A 19236-nucleotide genomic window follows, 5' to 3' on the forward strand; every position below is an offset into this window, starting at 1 on the left:
CTATTTGAATTGTTTAGTGTAAATCGTACAAAAACTGGTGACTCGTTCCTGATCTCCACCTTTACTATCGTTAGGGATCAATTTAATCTAAGGAAGTGAATACTTCAACATGACGTTAGTTTTGGTTGCCGTTTAACATGTACCTCTGTGCTTGGTTATAAGTTGATACTTTAAGCACTTTATGCTCCCGGTTTTTTCCATTTGAAGTTGTAATTGCTTTGAAAATTCGGAGTTTGTGTTTGTCTACGCGTCACGAGATCTAAAACATTCCTTCCCACCCACCCCCTAAATTCAAAAGCCCCCCTGTGAAAGAATAAGCAACAACAAACTCACAAATTCTTCTTATTAGAAAGATTATTCAATCACTCTTTTTCACATCATTATCCTAAAATCATGCCTCGCCAGCAAATAAAAAAGCAAGAAGTAGATGAGGTTGCAATGCAAGCAGCCATTGACGATATTAAAAGTGGTAAAATATCTTCTTTTCGAAAGGCATCCCAAAAGTATGGTCTTTGTGCGACAACATTAAGGAATCGAATGAATGGAGTTCCATCAAGGAGCATTGCCCATGCAAATGAACAACTCTTCAGTCCATTACAAGAAGATTCAATTGCTCAATGGATTCTTGATTCTGAACGTGAAGGAACCCCGAGAACTCGTAAAGATGTGATTGAATTTGCTGGATTAATAGCTGCGCAAGAAGATAAGCCAACAATACATGTCAGTGATAATTGGTTTGAAAGGTTTAAAAAGAGACATCCGGAAATTCATACAGTCGATAAAAAATTAGTATCGAGTCAGACTATGAAATCAACTAGTCGTAAACAAGCAGAGAAATTTTTCAAGAATTTCAAGCAGTTGATAAATGAAAACAATATTAATCATGATAATGTGTTTCGAGTTGATTCCACAACCTATATTATGGGTAAAGGTAATAGTTCAGAAATGGTTATACCTGGTGATGACAACAAGGTCTATGTTCAATCATTTGAAGGTTATGATAGTTGTACAGTGATTGAAGCCGTTAGTATGACAGGTAATATTTCGCCCATAGGGATTGTTTTCAGTGGAGCGGATTTAAGAACAAAATGGATTAATGATGGTTCGCCACATTGGTATTATACTGCAACTACTAGTGGATCTGTATCTTGTCAAATTATGTACAGTTGGTTGAATGAAGTTTTCACTCCATATCTAGAGCAAAAGAAATCTGAAGACGAGAAATGTTTACTTATTATGGACAAAGATTATGGTACTACTAATACAAGATTTCAGAATTCTTGTGAACTGAGTGGTGTTGTTCCCTTATATTTACCCCCTTGTTGTCCTCACTTATTGTCCCCAGTTGATATTCAAACGCTTCCGAGAATAGTATCACCAGAGTATAAATCAAAATTACAAGAATTGGATAAAAAATTTGGATTTGCACCAGTTAAACAGAGATTTTTCTTATCAGGATATTTCAAAGCAAGACAACAATTGAATATGACTCCAGAAGAAATTGTTGATCGTTGGGCTTTTACCGGGATGTATCCGAATAATATCCGTAAAGTTGTTAGTTTATCACAGGATGTGGTTGCAAAACTCAAGAATGGAGCTGAAAAAACAAGAAAAGGGGAAAGAAGAAGAGCTGATGCCAATAAGTCTGAAGAGAATGAGACCTTGTCAACTAATGACAGTGATGACGATGAGGTTATAAGTGCAGAAATGACCAAATCTGAAATTATTGAAAGATCACAAAGGAACCTAGAGAGACGAAAAAAGCAAATAGATAGATTGTTAGTGCAGGTTGCAGAATTGGAGTTTGAAAAGAATCGTTTAAGGCTGGAAGTTCTATTACAACAGCAACTACAACAGGGGAATCTTACTGAAGCAGAAGTAGCCAAATATTTGGAAGATGAAGACTTTTTGGAGAAGTATGCCCTAGGTGAATTATTTGTTGAAAAGAGAAACAATTTACAAGACAATAACGAGAATCATCAACAACAACTGGAGGGCGTGTTGAGTGATGTTACTAATATTACACGTAAGAGGAAACATTCTAAAATCGATGATAGTTGAGGTAAAGTACTAGTTTTGTAGATTATGTAAAGTATATTGAGGAAATCCTCGTAAATGTATTAAATTTTTTAGAAAAGTCATATCATATCATATCACATCTGGTGATCACCGAGACATTACGAGACAATTGTCAGGCAATGTTTGTCGTCAATTCCTTTCTTAGTTGTTCCCTCCCCCCCTTCCCTCCCCCCCTTCTATGCTGAATTTATTTTTAATCAATTCTATAAGTGTAAAACTTGTGGAGGAATTAGTGGGGGGCTTAAGCGGTGGTGGAACAACATCATCTGGAGATGGTGGGTCTAAATAAAAGAGCAGTTAATATTCCGCGTGGGGGAAGAAGTAAAAGGAGGAGGGGAGTGCGGTGGAATAATTAATTACTATGCAAGAGAAGCCTAAATTAAACAATAAGAAAGGAAGAGGAGGAGAGAAGGGGAGGAAGGAGCGTGACGTGTCTCCGGACCTAATTTAATTTAAATTCTGCCACATCATGTTATGTATTCTCTGAAACTCAATTTCAACCCTCCTTATTGTATAATTATGTCCTTTGTCTTTGAAAAGTGATCTATAGTAAATGTATTTGGTACTAAAGGGTGGCCCAACAATATACACCAAGAAGTTTGGCACCCTGAAATTCTTTGTTGAGTTTTTGTGTGTGCTGGTGGTGGTAGTGGCAGTAGTGCCAATGGGGGGAGACGAAGGGAAGGGGAGAACGCCCGAGACAAAAAACAATTCAATTCAATTTTTTCTTATTCGACAATCACCACGAGCCAATTCTAATTTCAATCCCCAATCCCCAATTAAATATAAACCGCAAAGTTCCCAAGAAAAATACCAACCTGGGAATTTTATTTTATATTTTTCACCCTCTTTTTTCTTATATTCTTCTTTTTAATAACTTTTATCATCCTCAATTGATTGACTTCTCTTGTTAGTACCAATGTCGGAATTATCAATTAAAACAATTGAAACTAAACCATTTCAAGATCAAAAACCTGGAACTTCAGGCTTAAGGAAAAAAGTCACTGTATTTCAACAACCTCATTATACCGAAAATTTCATTCAATCGATTTTAGATGCCATTCCTGAAGGTTCTCAAGGTTCAACATTAGTCATTGGTGGTGATGGTAGATTTTATAATGATGTTGTTATTCAATTAATCATTAAAATTGCTGCTGCCAATGGAGTTAAAAAATTGATTCTTGGTCAAAATGGGATTTTATCAACTCCGGCAACTTCTCATGTAATTAGAATTAAACAAGCCACCGGTGGGATTATTTTAACTGCTAGTCATAATCCTGGTGGTCCCCAGAATGATTTAGGAATTAAATATAATTTAGGTAATGGTGGTCCAGCTCCAGAATCAGTTACAAATAAAATTTATGAAATTTCGAAACAAATTAATCAATATAAATTAATTGAATTACCAAATGTCGATTTATCTAAAATTGGTACTATTGTTGAAGGACCAATTGAAATTGAAATTATTGATTCAACTAAAGATTATGTTGATATGTTGAAATCAATTTTTGATTTCCCATTGATTAAATCATTTATTGATAAAGCTACTAAAGAACAAGACTTTAAAGTATTATTTGATGCTTTAAATGGTGTTACTGGTCCTTATGGTTATGAAATATTTGTTAATGAATTGGGATTACCAGAATCTTCCATTCAAAATTATAAGCCATTACCGGATTTTGGTGGATTACATCCAGATCCAAATTTAACTTATGCTCATACATTAGTTGAAAGGGTTGATAAAGAAAATATTGCATTTGGTGCTGCTTCCGATGGTGATGGTGATAGAAATATGATTTATGGTGCTGGGACTTTTGTTTCACCAGGAGATTCCGTTGCTATTATTTCTGAATATGCTGATTCAATTCCATATTTCCAAAAACAAGGAGTGTATGGATTAGCTAGATCAATGCCTACTTCAGGTGCCATTGATCTTGTTGCTGCTAATAAAAATTTACAATGTTATGAAGTTCCTACTGGTTGGAAATTTTTTTGTTCATTATTTGATGCTAAAAAATTGAGTATTTGTGGTGAAGAAAGTTTTGGTACTGGATCTAATCATATTAGAGAAAAAGATGGATTATGGGCCATTGTGGCTTGGTTAAATGTTTTAGCTGGTTATAATAAACAAAACCCTCAATCTAAAACATCAATTGAAATTGTTCAAAATTCATTTTGGGAAAAATATGGTCGTACTTTTTTCACTAGATATGATTATGAAAATGTTTCTAGTGAAGGAGCTCAAAAGTTAATTGATTTATTACAATCAATTGTTAATGAAAAATCCGTTGGTGATGAATTAGCTCCAGGTTATATTATTAAACAAGCAGACAATTTCTCATATACTGATTTAGATGGTAGTGTTTCATCAAATCAAGGATTATTTATTAAATTTGATAATGGATTAAGATTTATTGTGAGATTATCAGGGACAGGATCTTCTGGTGCTACCGTTAGATTATATTTAGAAAAACATTGTGATGATAAATCTAAATATCATTTGAAAGTTGATGAATATTTGACTAATGAAATTCAATTTGTTTTAGAATTATTGAAATTTAAACAATTTTTAAATAAAGAAGAACCTGATGTACGTACATAAATTGGGTAAGAGATAAACTAAACTAAACTAAGCTAAACTTAGCCACATCTATTTGATTTTTTTAGTTGTATATGTGTTGTATATTTCTGTTTATATGGTAATGGACAATGTTATCAAGACAATAATTGAACTTCATCTCTAGTTTGTTAAATCTCAAAAAAACCGAATATTATTAAATCTTCTATAAATTAATTTGTTCAGTTTTGGACTAAGATGCACGAAAGTCAAAGTATCTTTGTGTCGACTTGGAACAAGATAACTAAAATAGAGAAATATGATTGGTGACATAGTCACTAGTAAGATATGTAATGCAGGTTATAGCATTGAGAAATTGCTCTCAAACTAATATGACTTACTCAAAGAGTAAGGGAAGGTGGGTATCGTTTTTGACAAGAGAATTTCAGATGAAGTATAAATTCAGATGAATGTCCTCTTGAATTAGTAATTTTATAATTTAGAAAATAATGAAATCTTTATTACTAAAATTGCTAATAGCCTCAAATAGAGATTTTATTCAGATTAGAAGTTCTTTCACAAGAATTACATATCTTCTTCAAGTGATCAGAGATCATGGCTGGTAGAACCAGAAGTAGAACTAGTGGTGGGGATACCCCAGAAAACCACACTAATGTTGTTCCTCAAGAAAACTTGAGAGATGAAAACAATTCACATAGTGAAAATGCTTCAGTCAGAGACGAACAAGCAAACATTATTCACGATCTTCCAAACCAGTCAGACGACATGGAAATAGAACGTCCATTTATTTTTGCAAAGAAATATCCTGATGGTAGAGTTCTTTTGGAAATGGATCCACTCCAACACTATGAAATTTCGAACATTCCGGATCTGTTCAAAGACCAGATGATATTGGTGTACGAGGAGTGTTATAGTTTGCTGCGTCAATTATCAACAAGATTATCAGAATCCATTGCTCCGACTCTCACTGTGTGAAAAGTGTAATATTTATGAAGAAAATGATCCTTTTTAACGGTCATATTTCTCTCCAAAATAAAATTGATTAGATCGGTGTATGGTTTTTTGTGAAGTCCCTTGGCGGTATCATTGTCCATTACAGCATCAACAGCTTGTTTCACTGCTAGTAGCCTCAAATAGTGATTTGGGCATATTAATAAAATAGAGATTTTATACATAATTAATACAAATTTTTCTTTTTCTTTTTTGGTCAACTATTTATATAACCAACAAATATATACATAAACATTAATAACATACTAATAATAATAGTGATATAATTCATTTCCTTTCTTGTCATTTGGTTTAAAATTACCATCTTTTTATGACTTATATTTTCACTTTTTTATTATCATTACCATTACCATTACCATTGGCATCTGTTAATTCATCAGTTCGATTTCTTTTTAAAGGTGGTAATATAATTGATTCATTATCTCCTGCACCAACTCCTCCTTGTTGTTGCTGATGATGGGTTGGAGTAGTTTCTGATATTATTTTACTTCTTGAATTAGGTGATGTAATTGTTGTTGATCCAGTAATACTTACATTTGGACTAATCGATTGTGATCCTTGATCATTATTATTATTGTTGTTGTTGTTACTATAATATTGACCAGCTTGTTGTGGTTGTTGTGATGGTTGGGGTTGAGTTTGCGATGACATCCCACCATTATTATTAAGTAAATTTTGATAATTAATTTGTAAATTCATTACTTCATCTAATCTTTTCTTCATAGAATTTTCTCTTAATCTAGCTGCTTGTTCCATTGCTTCTAATTCCATAATTCTGGTACGATATAAATCATTAACTAATTCTAATTCGGAAATTCTTGTTTTCAATAATGTTACTTCATGAGCAGAAGCAGTAAAATTATTTCCATTATTATTGCTGTTGTTGTTACCATTATTGTTCCCGTTATTGTTGTTGTTATTGTTGTTGTTGTTGTTGTTGTTGTTGTCTTGGTTACCATTGATTGGTGAACGATTAGTTTGGGAATAATTAGCCATAGATTGTTGGCCACCATCAGCACCACCACCACTGTTGTTATTGTTGTAGGTCGAGATATTATGTAATGGAGGTAATGAAGATTCATGTGACGCTATTTTATGTAATGGAGGTAATGTTTGTAATGGAGTAGTAGATCTGGTAAATGGTTGAGATGAAGGTGATGAAATTTTGGAACCTAAAGTAGGTAATTTAGGTGCTGGATTATTAATTGTTGTACCATTAGATAAAGATGAAGAAGATGATGTTGATGGAGCAACACTGGAAAATATTGATGATGAGGCTGATGACGATGACAATGACGTTGAGGAGCCATTAATTGAAGAAACATCTTTTTTAGTCTTATTCATTAATGATATTCCATTGATATTATTACCTTTTTTGAAAGTAGCACTAGGACCTAATTCATTTGACATATTTTCTAATGCTCCTGCAGCTGCTTGAATTGGAGTTAGTTTACTAGTATTGTTGTTGTTTGGTTCAGTTCTTATTGATGAAGAAGATGAAGTGGTAGATAATAACAAAGGAGAGGTGATTCTTTGTAAACCTGGAGCAAATTGAGTAGGAGTAGAAGAAGGATAATGTAATGGTACTTGATGAGTTTGTAATACATGATTAGGTAAATGATGATGATGATTATGATGTTGGTGGTGGTGGTTTTGGTTTTGTTGATGTTGTGATTGACTTGTGGTACTTTTAAAAGTAGGAGTATTATTACTAGTTGCTGGTAATAATGGTGTTAAAGTATTATGATCATGAGAACTATTACCATTACCATTGCCATTACCAAGTGATTTCTTTTTCAGTTTTGGTGATTTTTTGCCTGATTTGCCTTCTTTTGATTTCAATTCAGGGGTATTAGCTCCAGAAGATTTACTTGATTGAGAATTGCTTCCATTTTGTTTGACTCTATTTCTTGATTTAATTGTGTCGGTTTTCAAACTAATTGGTCTTGGACGTCCGTGTAATTTCAAAAATAATCCACAGGCATTACATAACACTTGACCCGTTTCATCTCTTCGCCATAAGGGAGTAGTTTGAGTTTGACAATTCCCACAAACTGGTCCAGACATGGAGATTTTACTTGAAGTAGCAGATGAAGTAGTAGTGGAACTGGAACTGGAGGTTGTACCTGTCTTAGGTGGTTTTATTGGGGGTGTGGGTAATTGATGCTGCTGTTGTTGCTCTGGTGGTGGTGGTGGTGGTTTTGATGATTGTTCAGACTGCTGTTGTTGTTGTTGTTCAAGTTTAGGTTTCACTGGTACATCTACTGATGGTTTAACTGGTACTTTTGAAATGTTTTCAATTGGTGAAGTAGGGGTAGTAGTAGGAGTATTCCCAGTGGTAGCAGTGCTAGTAGTAGCTGCACCAGTATTAACATTGGTAGATGCAGCAGCAGCTACTGCTGCTGTAGTAGTAGTTGGTATTTGAGGACGTTGTTGGATATCACTCATAGACATTATTGATAACGGTCTATTGTAAATTCAAGGAAAAAGTAGGTCGATAAGGGATAAAGGATAAGGGAGGGAGAAGAAGTAGTGGGTAAGTAGAGAGATAAAGATTGTTTTTCGTAGGTAGGTGGGTGAGTGGGTGAGTAGATAATGATGATGAAACACAAATCTTTTGAATTAATTATATATCTAATAGAATTGATAATAAAATAAAATAAAAAAACAACTTCTTTATATATCAAATAGAAAAAGAGAGAAAGATAAAATAAAAAAGGATATTTGTTAAATAAAAAAAAGAATGAAAAATTTTCTTTTATGGGGCAGTAGAAACAAGAAGAAAATAAGTAGAAGAATTTTCGTTATCTATTTTATTGGGTGAGAAAAAGAAAGGCCTCTAAAAGGGAAAAAAAGAATACCTGAGATACTTGATAATAATAAGGTTTTTGTTAGTAGTGTACATTGTTCAAAGTGTTTGATTTTGAGTGAGTGAAATAGAAATAGAGAGAGAGAGAGAAAAAAAATTTTCACTTGTTTCTTTTTGGTTTTGTGTTACAAATGGATTTAAAGAAAGAAAAATTTTTCACTCTTAATTTTGATTTGTGATCACAAGTATGGGCGTGTACTCAACTACAAAAAATATATATTTAACTTGATCAATCAATCAATCACTTAAACAATCTATCTATCACAATACAGTGACAACCCAACTATTCTTTAAATCAAACAATGAGAAAAGAGGTAAAAATGAGTTGATTGATTGATTTTTTTATTGGCTCTGCATTAACTTGTAAAGCTAACAATATTATTAATTCTTAGCCTAATCAATCCAATCTAATCAATTTTACTGCATATCACCACCCAAAAAAAATGAGTAGTGTACAGTATATCACTTTTCTTTTGTAAGAATTTCTATTTTATCAGTTGATTTTGATTTCTACTAACAATTACACTCCTTATTCTTATTCTCTCTCTTGTTTCACGTATATGTATGTACATGTATCAATTATTCATTCATTCATTCTATATAATAACCAACGGAGCGCCATATATCCCCCTTTGATAAATCTAGATCTCCTTATTAATCAAGCTAAATCTGTTTTGGTTTTGGTTTGGTTGCCCCTTCTTATTCTGTTTTTTTTTTTCTTGTGGTCTCTAATCTTATCTCCATCCGCCAATTACTTTCCGTTATCTTTATCTTTGTTTGCTGTTTCTTTTTTGGGGGGGAAGTGTTGATAACTGTTCACTTATCTGTTCTTTATTTCTCCACATTTTTGATTTTTATCCAATTTGTTATCTCTCATTGCATATGACAGATTGATTAAAAACAAATAAGAGGAGATTATAATTTGTATCTTTTGGTGTGCCATACTAGCAAGAAACTGGAAAACAGGAGTTTAGAAGCAATTATTATTAATTATTATTAATTATTATTAATTATGTTACTTTTTACTAATTTGAACAAGTGCCATTCGCCCCATAGTAGAGTTTGTCACTTTTGCCAGTTGTTTTAATGTCTTTGGCCAAGTATTCTTTGTTGGGTTTACGGCAATAGAATTCAAAAAAAAAAGAAATTTTCATTCATGCTTTTTTTGCCTTATCAAAATGCCATTCATTTATATCAAAACTCGTGCGAGATGAGCAGGGGAAAAAAAAAAATATCCAGGGTTAGTTGGTTGGCTGGAGAAATTGACATTACAATACTTGTTTTCTTTCTTCTTTTCGTTGTCAATTGACTTCTTTGATGGTTTAGTATCAGTTTTTAGCAACCATAATCTTATCTTCTTCATGATTGTTGCTATCGTTGTAGATCACTAGAAAGAACTAAATATCTTACTTTGGTAGTTGATTCGCACCAATAGCACTACCAAATGTATAAAAGAATTTTTTGCAACGCTACAGATTTTATCACTTGCTTTTACTAGTTTCTATTCTCTGATTTGGATAGTTTTATTGGGTTCTAGTTTCGCTATTACATTAATAATGAGCCTCTTGAATTATTTAAAACGGTATTTCAAGACATTAGTAGTAATGATTTACGGTGAATTCATTAATTGGTCAGGAACTAACGACTATTGTTAACGGTTTGATTTTCTACTCTATTCTGGTTGTACCCCTGAATTCTAAAATCACATAGCCTGATAGATAGATAGATAGGTAATACGTTTTAGTGTGAAAAATAATAATAGAAGATTGACAAAAATATGGTCTTATTTCAAAAGTTCTTTCCTTTTTATTGGGGGCAATATTCGATATGCATTATGTTCCAAACAGACGCATCCTGTTTATTTGGTTTAATTTTTTTTCTGTTTAGGGAAGGAAGACAAAAGGTCTAGATTTGCTGTTAATTTTATTGTTAATGCCGAGACCCGAAAGAAAGCATAGCTTTATGTTGGATGTTGCAAATGTTGCTGTTGATAATGACTTGTTGAACTTTGTTTGATTGGTTTCATTTGTTAACTTGTTGTATAGACGATATTGAGTACTTTCTATTGATCTTTAATCGATATGGTAGAAAACTCTATTTTCTGAGAAGTGCTTAAAGTAGATAATTCATAGCATGTCAAATTTTAAAATTATCTGAGGGAAAGTAGTTAAAAAAATTTTTGTTTTGAAATTTTAGCTGAATTTTAGTTGAAAAATTGACAAACATTTTGAAGTCTATTTTGACAACATTTACTTATTTTGGTTATACTAGTCGTTCTACAATTTCGATTAATCACCACATAAATCTCTATGAATGCCTTACATGCAACCCTCTATTGAAAAGTGACAAAGCACTATAACCCTTGGTTTTGTTGCAAAGTATAAAAATTTACAGAACTACAGCTTTTACAAAATTCACACTAACACAAACCAGAATTGACAATACGTAAATGATATTGCAAGCAACCTCAAAAGTTTGGATAAGGCTAAAACAGGTCAAACTGATGACGACGACGACGAAAAGATCTCTGTAATATGAAACGACCGAGTTTTTTTGTGTCAGGAACAAAACTGTGTAACACTGCCTTAAAGGGCTGTTTTAAAATATGAAACACACTTGAAATTTGAAACTCCCCAATAAAATTTGTTGTCCCACACAAATATTAACAAAGAAGAAAAACAATATACTACGATGGTTAATTGTCTTGTGAGTATGAATAAGATCAATTAGGGTTTATTTGTAGTGTGGTGATGGTGTTCTCAGTGTTGCCATGATCCTAAGCCATATTCAACTGAACAGAATTTAGTTTTAAGGGGGGGCAAAGTTTTTTTTTTACTGACGTGTGACACCAAAAAAAAAAAATAAATTAAACAACAACAAAATTGGTTGTAAGAATTTTTTATCAAATTAGACGATATGTTAATTGATTTGTGATTTCCAAATTACATTCTCTACACACATTTACAATGTTTGTCATATTACGAAGTATTTGGAAATGACAAACCTCAGTAATTTTATCACTTGAATTGAATACCTTTAGATGTAGATAATTTAACTCTTTAGTGAAGACTATGGAAAACTGATATCGTGTAGGTCGTGTTAAGCTGGCTAAATCAATGTAGAGATTTCGTGTGAGTTGAAAATAACTAACCACACCAAGTAACAACAACAACAGGGCTTCCAAAGAGATCAAGAGTAAGAATTATTAACATTAGATCTACTATTATAATAGATTGTTAATTATTAAGACATATGCCTAACAATCTTTCTGTTATATCCAGTTTCACATTTGATTAGTCGAGAGAGAAAGGCCTAAACTAAATACAAAAGGAATGTTTTGTTTTGATTTTGTTCCCCTTTTAAAAATAGTTTTACTTTACTTTTTTTTTGGTTTTCGGCCCTATCGTTTGATTTTGGTTAAAATCAATTACTCATATATTCGATTGCAGTCGATATTAGAGAAGACCAATTAAATATTATTCTCTACATCTAATTAATTATCTTGAAACTAATATACATCTAGTAGTAATAGTATTATCCAAATTAAATTGAATAACACATTACAATTTGTTTTTTATTATTTATTATTTTTTAGTCGCCTGAATTGATTCTTTTTTTTTTACTTCCCAGCCAAACACCAAAAACTTTTTTCTCTCTCACACTCTCAAAATTTCTTCCAACAACAAACCTTTTACTGAAAGAAAAAAAAAAAATTTATTACAATTTAGTTCCCTCTTTCTCTTTCTCTCTCACTCTCTTTTTCTTTGATTCCATATATATTTTTAATCCCTTTATTTAATTACTTTCAACAACAACCACCCTACCTTCCCTCCCCTCCCCTCTTCCCCTTTTAATAATACATCTATCAAATATAACATATAAACTTACATAATGGTTAACGGTCCAGCTGAACTTCGTAGAAAATTAGTCATTGTCGGTGATGGTGCTTGTGGTAAGACTTGTTTATTAATTGTTTTTTCAAAAGGTACTTTCCCAGAAGTTTATGTCCCAACAGTTTTTGAAAATTACGTTGCTGATGTTGAAGTTGATGGTAGAAAAGTTGAATTGGCATTATGGGATACTGCTGGTCAAGAAGATTATGATAGATTAAGACCATTATCTTATCCAGATTCTAATGTTATTTTGATTTGTTTTTCAGTTGATTCACCAGATTCTTTAGATAACGTTTTAGAAAAATGGATTTCTGAAGTTTTACATTTCTGTCAAGGTGTTCCAATCATTTTAGTTGGTTGTAAATCTGATTTAAGAGATGATCCTCATACTATTGAAGCCTTGAGACAACAACAACAACAACCAGTCTCAACTTCTGAAGGCCAACAAGTTGCTCAAAGAATTGGTGCTGCTGATTACTTGGAATGTTCTGCTAAAACCGGTAGAGGTGTTAGAGAAGTGTTTGAAGCTGCTACTAGAGCTTCTTTAAGAGTTAAAGAAAAGAAGGAAAAGAAGAAGAAATGTGTTGTCTTGTAAATGAAACAACAACTAAAAGAACAAGAAGAAGAAGAAGAAGCACTAGCAATAGCAAAAGCTAAAAGAAAAAAATAAAGTCAAGCAAATACAACAAAAGGCAAAGTCAGAATAGAAAGAAACCTGAAGCCCTCTTATGAGTTGTGGTTTTCTTTCTTATTCTTTTTTTTTATTCATTTCATTATGTTTTATCCTATACTTTTTTTTTAGTTTCAGCACTAGATTTTAAAGAATTTTGTTATTTAATTAATATTAATATTATTACTATTTTAAAATAAAACTACTGCGGTGGTCAGGGGTTTAACTTCTCCTGATACTTTTATATTTGATCCGTTTTGAATATATTCATATATTTTGTTCTACAAAAAGAGTTTAACCTCTCCACAGTTACTATATATATATATATATATTTCCACTGTAAATTGATAACTACTCCCTTATCGCCGATTGCCTCATCTACCTCCTCCAAGTTAGTCTTTATACTGCCAGTACATATGTTAGTGTGGTAGTGGTAGTGGTGGTGTTTGTGTTTGTGTTCGTGTGTGTGTCCGTACCAAAGGAGGATTCGACGAAATCATTCAAAGAAACTTGTAAAAAAGGACACACACGAAAAATTAACAACAACAACAACAACAGCGACAAATCTTAAACTGAAACGAAATCAAATCAAATCAAATCACACTTCCCAATATCCACGCCCACGCCCACACCCAACACCATGGCATCACTTAAATCATTTATTAAAAGTGTCAGGAAAGCCAAAACCATTGCTGATGAAAGATCAGTCGTGCAAAAGGAATCGGCAGCAATCAGAACATCATTCAGAGACCCTGGTCTTGATCAAACCACTAGACGTATCAACATTTCCAAACTTTTATACTTGTATATAATGGGGGAGAAAACACATTTTGGTCAAGTTGAATGTCTCAAATTATTAGCATCACCAAGATTTGCTGATAAAAGATTAGGTTATTTGGCGTGTATGTTAATTTTGGATGAAAATCAAGAAGTTTTAACTTTATTGACCAATTCATTAGATAATGACATGCAACATCCTAATTCTTTTATAGTTGGATTAGCTCTTTGTTGTCTTGGTAATATTGCTTCACCAGAATTGGCTAGAGATTTATATACCAATGTTGAAACCATTATTGATTCGAAAAATGTTTATTTAAAAAAGAAAGCTTGTATAGTGGCCGCTAAATTAATTGAAAAGGAACCCGAATTGGCGGAATTTTTCATTACTAAAATCAATTCATTAATTAATGAAAAACAACCAAGTTTATTATTGGGTACCATTAGATTAATTCAAGCGTTATATTTTGCGTCAGAAGAATCTCGATCAACTTTAATTAAAACCATTCCTAAATTAGTTGCTGATTTGAAAAGAACAACTACAAGTGGATATCAACCAGATTATGATGTCACGGGGACTACCGATCCATTTTTACAAGTTCTGTTATTGGAAACATTAAGAATATTAGGGCGTGATGAACAATGTCCACCCCAATATTTGGAACAAATAAATGATATATTAACTCAAGTGGCATCTAATTTAGATAGTGGGAAAAATGCTGCTCATGCCATTTTATATGAATGTGTGAAAACTATATTTGCCATTCAATCAGATCAATCTTTAAAAATATTGGGGGTTAATATTTTGGGGAAATTTTTATCGACAAAAGATAATAATACTAGATATGTTGCCTTAGATACTTTATTGACGGTGGTTACCATTGAACCAATGGCAGTACAAAGACATCGATCAACCATTGTTAATTGTTTATCCGATGGTGATATTTCTATTCGAAGAAGAGCTTTAGAATTATCATTTGGTATTCTTAATGAACAAAATATTCGAGTATTAGCAAGAGAAATTTTGACCTTTTTGGAAAAATGTCATGATCAAGAATTAAAATCTTATGTTACTTCTCAATTAACTATTGCTGCTAACAAATATGCTCCTAATGATAAATGGCATTTTGATACTTTAATTAGAATGTTAAAAGTTGGTGGTAATGCCTTAACCCCAGATATAATTTCCAATATTCTTGCCCTTATTTTACAATGTAATGATTTGGAATTGAAAAAACATGTTGCATCTAAATTAGTGGCTTCATGTTTAGAAACTACAAACCAATATGGATTAGCATTAATTACAAGTTGGACCATGGGAGAATATGGTGATTTAATTTTAGGTACCAATGTTGAAGTTAATGGTAAAACTATTATTATAACTGAACAAAAATTAAGTCAACTTATTGATGATTTAATTAATAATACCAATTTTTCTGAATCAGAAACAATTCAATTAACTTCATATATTTTAACTTCAATTATTAAATTATCAATTAAATTTAAAGATAATCAAGTGATTGAAACTTTACGATTAATATTAAATTCAAAAACTCATGATCCTAATTTGGAAATTCAAACTAGAGCAGTTGAATATCAACAAATTTTTGGTCAAGATAGTACTTTGAAAAGAGGTTTATTAGCTCGTATGCCAGCACCACCAGTGAAACAACGTGAAGCATTGACATTACATAAATCTGCCAATACTACCACCACCAATACCCATAAATCATTGAAGAAATCTACCAATGAAACTAGTGGTGGTGGTAGTGGCAGTGATAATTTATTACTTGATCTAATGGATGATATTGTATCACCAGCAACCAATCAACAACAACTGTCACAACAAGGAGATGTTATTTCAGATATATTTGGTGGTGGCGGTGGTAGTGGTAATGACACAAACAAATCAACAATTAATAATGCCGCAATTTTGGATCTTTTTAATAGTAGTAGTAACTCGATAAATCCCGCGGTTAGTTCTGTGTCAGAAATTCCTGCATTTGAAAATAATGATGTGAAAATTTCATTTATACCAAAATCATTCCCACAAAATGGTGAAGCTACCATTGAAGCAATAATTCGATCTAAAATCAATGATAGTAATATTAATCAATTTCAATTATTAATTGCCGTACCAAAATCTCAAAAATTAACCATTACTTCAACTTCAGGAGGTGATTCATTAATTGGTAGTAGTAACCCTAATGAATCAATTAGACAAATTTTAAAAATTGTTGGTAAACAAGGTGCAAAAATTAAATTGAGAGTTAAAGTGAAATATAATATTAATAATTCTAACTCTGTTGAAGAACAATTTGATTTTGCTGGATTTAAAAGTAATTTATAAATAAAGAAAAACCCCTCGAATAACCGAGATTTATGTATGTTAAAGAAGAATATATATGTATGTATATCTTGTGGATCATTTAACGGAATTACCATTTGTATATTGGGTTTGTGGTTGACAAAAATTAAACAGGTTTGTTTGATTGCTATTTAATAATTGCACCAAAAAAACAACACCTAAAACTTAAATAATTGCTACAACAACTACTACTACTACTACAGCCACTACTAATCTATTGACTTCTTTATTTTAACTCAATTTGCAGAAGATTATTCTTTTCCATTCTACGTGAACACCGTCACTACTTGCCTATTTTTTAAGGTTTCACAATTATAGCCACAACAATAATAACCAATAATAGGCAAAACCCTCTTATTGTTTGTTTAAATTTCTCCTCATTTAAGATCAACACTTGTTAAGAATTTGTAATATAAAAGTCAAACTATATCCCTCCTTCCTCTTCCCTTGTAACCACATCCTTCTCTCTCTCTTCCTTTCTGTTTTCAATTTTTATTTATACATTCTTAATATCACCAATTAAACAATAACAACAACTCCCACCCCTACCCCCCTCACCATGTTTAGATTAAAATCATTGTCCTTGCCAATATTGAAAAAACGAACCACCGGTATCACTCCATTTTTCAGTAAGAGATTAATATCAGATTCTGTTGGTAATGGATCAAAAGGTCAACCAACATGGCCCCTGTTTCAATCATTAATAAATTCATTTTCTAGAGAAAGTATAAAATTATTTGGTTGGTCAATGGCCTTACTGGTGGCATTATTAATTTGGCCGGTTGGGATAATTGATTTATCTAATAAAATTGATCATGTACCTAAAGATAAAGGTGCACAAGTACAATTACATCGAATTGAAGGAACAATTGATAAATATGAAGCTGATGTTGAAATCCCACAAACTTTTGTAAGTCTTGATAAACTGGATGAAGAAGAAGGTGAAGATGTTACAGTTGATGATGAGGAATAGAAAAAGAAAAAAGGTTGAAGGAAAAAGTGTTTAGATTTAATTTAGAAGTTAGAAATATACCATTTGATTTGTACATACGTAAAGTGTAATATTGTGAATGGATGTATGATTGGAAAAAGGGATAATGGTTCTTTGTTGGAATTTTTTTGCAACAATCTAACAACTACATGGCCATCTTTAATTGAAAGAAGAAACAAACCTTTCTAAATCAATATTAATCAACTAAACTATAAAGACTGTATAAACTTTTAATTCTTTGAAATTTAACCAAATTTTTAATTTCTCGAAGTTGTAAATCATTTAATAATTTTAATTCACGATCAAGTAAATATTGATCTTCTTGACCTTCCACCAATTTATATTTTTCTAATAAAATTTTATGTTCCAATTTAAAATCTTGAATTCGATTTAAAATTTCTGCCATATCATAAATTAAACAATTTTTCAAATAATTGAAATTACTATTTGATTTATGTCGAAATAAATAAAAAGTTTTTGAAGCTGCTCTATCAGCACTACGAGGAACTTCTTGAATTTCAATTATATTAGCTTTAATTAAATGATAAAGTTCACTTCTAACGGTTTTTTCTTTTAATAATGCTCCATTACATATAGATTTTTCATCACATAATTTCATTGATTTAACACATCGTAAAATTCTAAATGCATAATCTCCTAATGTGGCTTTAACTAATGCTTCAAAATTATTTTGTTTTAAAATGTTGGTTAAATGTGAAAATGGAATAGTATAATTACCAGGTGATATTTCATTGACAAATGCCGTATTCGTACCATTAAGTAATAATTTCAAATGTTGTTCCAAAGTGTTTAAATCAATTGAAGTACCATTTGATGACGTTGAGCTGGAAGTAGAAGTGGAAGTGGAAGTAGACGAAGCAATACCATCTTCAAGTTTGATTTTTTTCAAAGTTGGCGATGATCCATTTTCAAGTGGTCTTTTCGGTTTGGCAAAAGTTGGAGTAATGACAGAATTTTTAAAATCTATATCTTTAGGTAAAAGTCTTTGAATGTCTCTTGCTGAAAAGGTGATTTTTTTCTCATTAACCAATTTATTTTCAATAGAAAGAATATATTCTTTAACATCTTTAGGATCATTAATTAGTCCCGGAATATCCAATAATGGATAATCCATGGGTGGACTCTTATTTTCAATATACCTTAAAGCGGCATCATAAACAATAGCTGTCAATACACCAATTTTTGATCTAACCATATTGACAAATGCATTAGTTCGTAAATGTTTTTGAAATCGTGATAAATTGAATGTAACCACCAAATCTGGTTTCAATTTTTTCATCCCATTCACCTCAGTAAAGATATCACCTCCTCCGGTGGTACCTGATTCTAATAATGTATTTAATTTTACTTTTGCTTTAGCTTGAGCTTCAGCAACTCGTTTAATTTCAGAAGTAACTGATGATCTTGGTGTATCTTTCAAACATTCTTCAAAAATTTTATGCCATATATCATCTAATGAATGGAAATGATAATCTTGTAATTTAATTAACCAATTATCATTAAATAATTTCAAAAATTTATTTTCTTGATCAATTTTCATTGATTTATCATGATTAAATTGCGTTAAATAATCTTCAATTTTAACATGTCCATGAATCAATATATTTTGAATGATTTCTGCTTCATCTTCTCCATATTGTCTTTTAATATGATTAATAATATCTCCACTATATACAAATAATAATAATCCAGTTTCTTTCAATGAATAATAAAATTTCCGATCTTTTTCTTCTTGCCAATAATATATACAATTCAATTGAATTAATGATACTAAAGCCGATTTGATATTTTTGGTAGGGATTTTCGTACGATTACTAATTTCTCTAGCAGTTAATCTCCCATTAGATATTAATATTGATATTATACATGACGCAATTTCTCCAAGATGAGTGGTTGCTAAAGTAGTGTATAAATATGATTTGGGAGATTGTATTCTCGCCGTTTCCATTTGTACTTCATCCATGTTTAGTAAATGTCAA

The 19236-nt window shown here is 31.6% G+C and overlaps 7 protein-coding genes across 7 annotated transcripts, besides 2 other annotated features; 5 read left to right on the top strand and 2 right to left on the bottom strand. All coding sequences in view use genetic code 12, as the record gives it.

The window, feature by feature from the left end:
• Positions 1-393: 393 nt before the first annotated feature.
• CIRT4B (Cirt4bp) lies at positions 394-2061 on the top strand (the record flags this gene model as incomplete). The annotated part of the gene is made up of 1 exon (XM_710677.2): positions 394-2061. The coding sequence occupies one exon, from the start codon at positions 394-396 to the stop codon at positions 2059-2061; it is 1668 nt and encodes a 555-aa protein (XP_715770.2).
• A 937-nt stretch (positions 2062-2998) lies between these two features.
• PGM2 (phosphoglucomutase) lies at positions 2999-4681 on the top strand (the record flags this gene model as incomplete). Its single annotated transcript, XM_710679.2, has 1 exon — positions 2999-4681. One exon carries the CDS (start codon positions 2999-3001, stop codon positions 4679-4681), a length of 1683 nt encoding a protein of 560 aa, XP_715772.2.
• A 194-nt stretch (positions 4682-4875) lies between these two features.
• Positions 4876-5206: a long terminal repeat ((whio-Ra) Long terminal repeat (LTR) associated with the transposon Tca12; about 348 bp long, 8 copies per genome).
• Positions 4876-5831: a mobile genetic element ((Tca12-R) Fragment of copia-like retrotransposon Tca12 on Chromosome R associated with 348-bp LTR (whio element)).
• Positions 5832-5983: 152 nt separating this feature from the next.
• Positions 5984-8122, bottom strand: GZF3 (Gzf3p; the record flags this gene model as incomplete). Its single annotated transcript, XM_710680.2, has 1 exon — positions 5984-8122. One exon carries the CDS (start codon positions 8120-8122, stop codon positions 5984-5986), a length of 2139 nt encoding a protein of 712 aa, XP_715773.2.
• A 4306-nt stretch (positions 8123-12428) lies between these two features.
• Positions 12429-13025, top strand: RHO1 (Rho family GTPase; the record flags this gene model as incomplete). Its single annotated transcript, XM_710681.1, has 1 exon — positions 12429-13025. One exon carries the CDS (start codon positions 12429-12431, stop codon positions 13023-13025), a length of 597 nt encoding a protein of 198 aa, XP_715774.1.
• A 715-nt stretch (positions 13026-13740) lies between these two features.
• APL4 (Apl4p) lies at positions 13741-16227 on the top strand (the record flags this gene model as incomplete). Its single annotated transcript, XM_710682.2, has 1 exon — positions 13741-16227. One exon carries the CDS (start codon positions 13741-13743, stop codon positions 16225-16227), a length of 2487 nt encoding a protein of 828 aa, XP_715775.2.
• A 577-nt stretch (positions 16228-16804) lies between these two features.
• Positions 16805-17218, top strand: CAALFM_CR02880WA (uncharacterized protein; the record flags this gene model as incomplete). Its single annotated transcript, XM_710684.1, has 1 exon — positions 16805-17218. The coding sequence occupies one exon, from the start codon at positions 16805-16807 to the stop codon at positions 17216-17218; it is 414 nt and encodes a 137-aa protein (XP_715777.1).
• A 214-nt stretch (positions 17219-17432) lies between these two features.
• On the bottom strand, positions 17433-19220 carry CAALFM_CR02890CA (DNA-directed RNA polymerase III subunit; the record flags this gene model as incomplete). The annotated part of the gene is made up of 1 exon (XM_710685.2): positions 17433-19220. One exon carries the CDS (start codon positions 19218-19220, stop codon positions 17433-17435), a length of 1788 nt encoding a protein of 595 aa, XP_715778.2.
• Positions 19221-19236: the final 16 nt, after the last annotated feature.

This window comes from Candida albicans, chromosome R (genome assembly GCF_000182965.3).
Source record: "Candida albicans SC5314 chromosome R, complete sequence".
Classification (NCBI taxonomy): domain Eukaryota; kingdom Fungi; phylum Ascomycota; class Pichiomycetes; order Serinales; family Debaryomycetaceae; genus Candida; species Candida albicans.